We start from the raw sequence: 5210 nt of genomic DNA, 5'->3' as shown, positions 1-5210 counted from the left end.
GAGGAAAGAAAATCCAAAACACATCAAACAATATATTACAGAATATAAGATTAAGCAATATGCTATAGCAATTTAACCATTTTCAAAAGTAAAAGAACAGGAGACTAAGCACTTTCCTGGACTTTTTGTTCTTTTTTTCTGCAATTTCTGTCTTTCCCTATATTCTCTGCGCATAAGAGTAAAAAGTTTTGGAAAAACACGTCCCAGCCTAAGACATGTTAATAAAGACCAGAGTTTATAGTAAATCATCCCTCTTCCTTAAATACAGCTCAACTAAATGAAAAGAACAACAATTAAGCATGAGAGAATAAAAACTGTGCAGTGGAACATTTAAGATTCAAAAACAAGAAGCTACTTTGTAGGTAAGGAGGTTGCTTAAATCAACGAGTTTTGGTCACCACGATGTAAAAAAGATGTTGAGACTCTAGAAAGAATACAGAGAAGAGCAACAAAGATTGGGGACTGGAGGCTAAAACATATAAGGAAAGACTGTTGGAATTGAGTATGTCTACTTTAACAAAGAGAAGGACGAGGGGGGACATGATAGCAGTATTCCAATATCTCAGGGACTGCCACAAAGAAGAGGGAGTCAAGCTATTTTCCAAAGCGCCTGAAGGCAGGACAAGGAGCAACGGGTGGAAACTAATCAAGGAGAGAAGCAACCTAGAACTAAGGAGAAACTTCCTGACAGAACAATTAACCAGTGGAACAACCTGCCTCCAGAAGCTGTGAATGCTCCAACACTGGAAGTTTTTAAGAAGAAACTGGACAGCCATTTGTCCGAAATGGTATAGGGTTTCCTGCCTGAGCAGGGGGTTGGACTAGATGACCTCCAAGGTCCCTTCCAACTTTATCATCATCATCATCATCATTATTATTAACATGTTATATAATCTGGGATCCTGCTGCAGTTGTGGAGGGCAGATGCCTAACTTGGCAAATGATACAGCTGCTTTAAGGAGTTGTAGACACACGCCATATGACTGTTCCCAAAAAGGCAAAAAGAAATAAAAATATTTGTTCATATTATAGAAGGGGAAAAAAAGAGAGTGAAAGGTTTCTGTAAGAGGAATTCAGACTTAGAATATCAGGAGCGAAAAGAGCATTTACTGTGTAAGGAGAAACAGTATTTGCTACAATATATTTAGCTTTTGGTAACCATGTCATCAAGGAAGATGGTCCACAACATAAACTCATATGGATCAATACTGATATAACCTTTTTTTATTATTATAATCAGGCATTGGCCACTGCTAGTTGAAAGTTAAAAGTCCACCTTAATGCTATTAGTTGATTAATATCCTTTTTGGATATTATCTTAAATCTTATGATGTTCTAAATTCGGATCTTATAAATTAATAATATCTCCTACCGGGTGCCAGGAAGGCTATTTTTAATACTTGAAGGGTTAGATTAATATAAATGAAACATGCTTCCAAAGGATTACACAACTTTGAAGCAATAACTAAAAGAATTTTAAAAAATGTGGACAAAACTCACCAAGACCTTATTTTTAGGCAATTTTTGCCTAAAATTACAATTAGCTGTCACTGGAATGAATAAATAAGGACAGAAATATTTTTTCCCTATTGGCTACAACCAAAGAAATAGCCCCCAGCTGGCTATTGTCACTGGACTATTTGCCACCTTCCAGGTAAACTCTTCTTTTAGAACAGAAGAGCAAGATAAGTTGAACTATAGAGGGAAATGCNTTCTTTGCTCTTCTTCTCCATTAAGCACAATTTACATATTTATCACAGAACAATAGAAGCTGAGGTTTAAGTGCATGATCTCCATTTTATAATGGAGATGAAAATCTGGCCACCATGGAACGTCAACAGTTGAACAGTGGAAAGAGCCCATTTTTTATCCCTACTTAAACAAAGTGGGCAGAAAGAAAATAGCACAATCTATCTTGCATGCCACAAGGAGGATAAAACTAGTCTTTTATCTTTGTTACCCCACAAATTAGCTGAAAAATGGAGTATATGTTTTATGACGCCTCTCTATCATGAATACAGATATTTCTATAAATATAGTTTGGGAGAGAGGGGTCAAAATTCAAAGCAAAAAAAAACACCATTAAATTTTAATAGTTCCCACAAAGGCAATATAGCTCTTGACCTGGAAAAAGTTTCCTATTGTTGATTGAGGAGACTGTATTCAACCTTTTCTTTTAGCCCAGCATCCTTAGCCAAAGTCTATTTTTCATAATGCTGATAACAGCAGGAAATTAGTAGATAGGATTTACATAGTTTTATCAAGCTTGATAAAGGCTGTTTATGGATTACAGCCTGCCTGAATAGGCTTGAGGGGGGAGCTCAATATTGATTTTTTGAGTGAAGCAATTTACCCTGCAACTAATGTAGAACCAATTGAACCAAAGTCCTCTACTTTAGTACTGCTCCTAACTAAATAAATATATTTTTCTATCAGTTTTCAACAACAAATAACAATTCTATGAATTTAAGTTTCATCCTAATCTGATTTTTTCAAACAGGAAATTCTTTACCTTTAACATTTCTTCCAAAGCCCATTGATGTAGGAATTTCCGAGCCTAGCTCATTTTTGCTATTCACTTTTTCTTTCACAATATCATCATCACCTGAAACATCATCAGAGTGCATCTTTTTTTTCTTTTTCTTGTGTCGAGGTGGGAGCTTTTTGGGAAAAGCAAACATTGGAAGTATAACAAGAAGCATCACACTAGCACAAAGGAGGAATCCACTCCACCTAAAATCAGAAGGTAATAAATAACATTTACCAATAGGGTTATATTTATTACATTAAGCAGTACAATAATAGATATCATTGCCTATAAGCATACATAATTACACACACACAAAAACCCTCTACAGCAGGAAGCAGAAATTTACACTTGGTATTACTGTTTGTCCCATAAAACAAGTACCATGTAAGTGACTTGAAAAGAAATCACAAAAGCTGCATCCAGAACAGATAAAAAATATATAGGTAATTCTTGCTTAATGACCAGTTGCATTGCAACCATTCAAAGTTACAACGGACTTCCATAGAGCTACTTATGAACCATTTTCAAAGTTCTGATACCCACCATTCCTTGATTATGCATTATCCTTTCCATACAAATATACAATTGCAAACTACATATTTACCATAACACAGGTTGCCTGTAATTTCCTCAAGAAGGTGCCATTATATAATATACTAACATCAACCATCATAGCCAGCCAATATTATAACAATTGTAATCTAATGTATCTAGAGGACATCAGTTATAACTATTCCAAGACTAAATTGATAAAGTCTAGTGGCATGGCCCTTGCAGTCTTCTACAGCCACTGATGGTACTTTCTCCATGATTCTAATTAATAATTAACTTTAGCTGCCATATCTATTCTTTGGGTCACAAGATGCTTCTAATTTAATGAAGCTTTTCCTTTAATTTATGCAGTTGATCACAGGCACCTCACCAGCTAATTATTCTGAATGAAAAGACTAGTATAATTCTCATACCCTAGATTCTGGCATGAACATACACAAGTAGATAGAAATGGAAATTTCCCATATTTCTAGATCACTAATCGCTGTCAAATTCACTACATATGATCTTAGTATACCATATAAAGAACTTCCTTAATGAGAATTTGCTACAAAAAGTAAGCTATAGGCTTCATAGTTACTCAGTTACTCTGAATGCCTAATCATAGAAGAAAAGAACCCTGTAATTTCTATCTGGCAGGTATTTGGCATGAATGTTTGGAAAATCTGAGGCCATACTTCTTCAAATTAAGTTCTCAACTATTATCGTCATGATTAAATTGGCATCTCACTTCCCTGTAATTCTTGTATAATTATTACTACTGCTTTGTTGTAGCTGCAGCTGTTGTTAAATCACTTTTCTCCTAAAGTAACATTTTTAAATGTGACCAATTCAAAGCAGTACATGAACCTATGCACTTTTTAACCCAAAGTAGATTTTGATATTTAGTGAGGGGAACAACAACTCCACAAATCTACAAGAAACGGCAATTACTATTTCTGGGTCAAACTACAGACAAAACTTTGCTCACTTCATTGTATCAAAAAACAGGATGACCACATATACCATATGCACTTCTTAAAACTATCCATTTAAAACAAATCCATTCATTTTTGGACAATAGAAAAGATAGAAGGAATTCAAAGAAACTGAGGCTGCAGTCAGAGGCTTAATGGATGATTCAAAGTTTGTTCTAACTGCTGTAGCATAAAGAAGAAGAGGGAAGAAATTAGTTTCTGGCTACATTTTCGGCATTTATCTGACAGTTGTTTGTACCCAGCATCTGATATTTAAATGTGCAGCTTTTCTACAGCTGATAAATGCATTAAATTATCATGGCTAATGGATGTTGATAGACTGGTTTCCATATATCTTTATAATCGTTTTATAAATTGAGTTGTCAATATTGTGCCTATAGTCTTGGAAGATCAAGCAATAAATGAAGAATATATTTTCAACAATCTGTATACGGTATATAAAAATCATATAAACAAAGCAATCTGATGACAAGCTGTGCCAGAAACTTGCACACATAAGTACAAACATGTACATAAAAAAATGCCAGGTGGAAAAGAAACATGTCAGCTCCAATGTTATTATTACTTTTTAATTTTTTTAGAGGGTAGCTTTTTAAATTTAAATATTGCTAAAATACAGAAATAGAATGAAAAGTAAATGGTTGTGAAGTTAGCAGGCATCTGAACAATCTATACATCTGTTTTTGGCTACAGCTATTCAAAACATAGCATACAGGATCAAAGAATGCATGAACAGATGTTAAATATTACTGATCAAATATTAAATATTATTGTTACTTGCACATAAAACCCCCACATGGTTGCAGCTTACCAGTTACCAATGAACCGTGGGTCACTTTGGTCAATCTGAACAGTACTTGTAGGATGTACATAAAACCCAATAAGAACACCTCCTAATAAATATCCTGCTGCAGGACCAAGAGCTCCCATTACATACATGATAGCTGTAAAAGAGGAAAGAAAATCCAAAACACATCAAACAATATATTACAGAATATAAGATTAAGCAATATGCTATAGCAATTTAACCATTTTCAAAAGTAAAAGAACAGGAGACTAAGCACTTTCCTGGACTTTTTGTTCTTTTTTTCTGCAATTTCTGTCTTTCCCTATATTCTCTGCGCATAAGAGTAAAAAGTTTTGGAAAAACA

At 34.4% G+C, this 5210-nt stretch overlaps 1 protein-coding gene across 1 annotated transcript in view; it reads right to left on the bottom strand.

Annotated features, from left to right (window-relative positions):
* LOC107300042 (solute carrier organic anion transporter family member 5A1-like) overlaps positions 1 to 5018 on the bottom strand; it is a gene marked incomplete at its 3' end in the record, with an annotated part of 25404 nt that extends 20386 nt beyond the window's left edge. Inside the window, exons 1-2 of the mRNA XM_015829386.1 lie at positions 4871 to 5018; positions 2513 to 2733 (exon numbers count right to left, since the gene is read on the bottom strand). Of these exons, the coding sequence (XP_015684872.1) occupies positions 2513 to 2733; positions 4871 to 4998 (349 nt within the window). The remainder of the gene's footprint in view (positions 1 to 2512; positions 2734 to 4870) is intronic.
* Between the last annotated feature and the right edge of the window lie 192 nt (positions 5019 to 5210).

The sequence above is a fragment of the Protobothrops mucrosquamatus genome, unplaced genomic scaffold (assembly GCF_001527695.2).
Source record: "Protobothrops mucrosquamatus isolate PMUCROS unplaced genomic scaffold, P.Mucros_1.0 scaffold6009, whole genome shotgun sequence".
NCBI lineage: Eukaryota > Metazoa > Chordata > Lepidosauria > Squamata > Viperidae > Protobothrops > Protobothrops mucrosquamatus.
The sequence above is the reverse complement of the archived record's forward strand: the minus strand, read 5'-3'. Positions and strand labels throughout refer to the sequence as shown.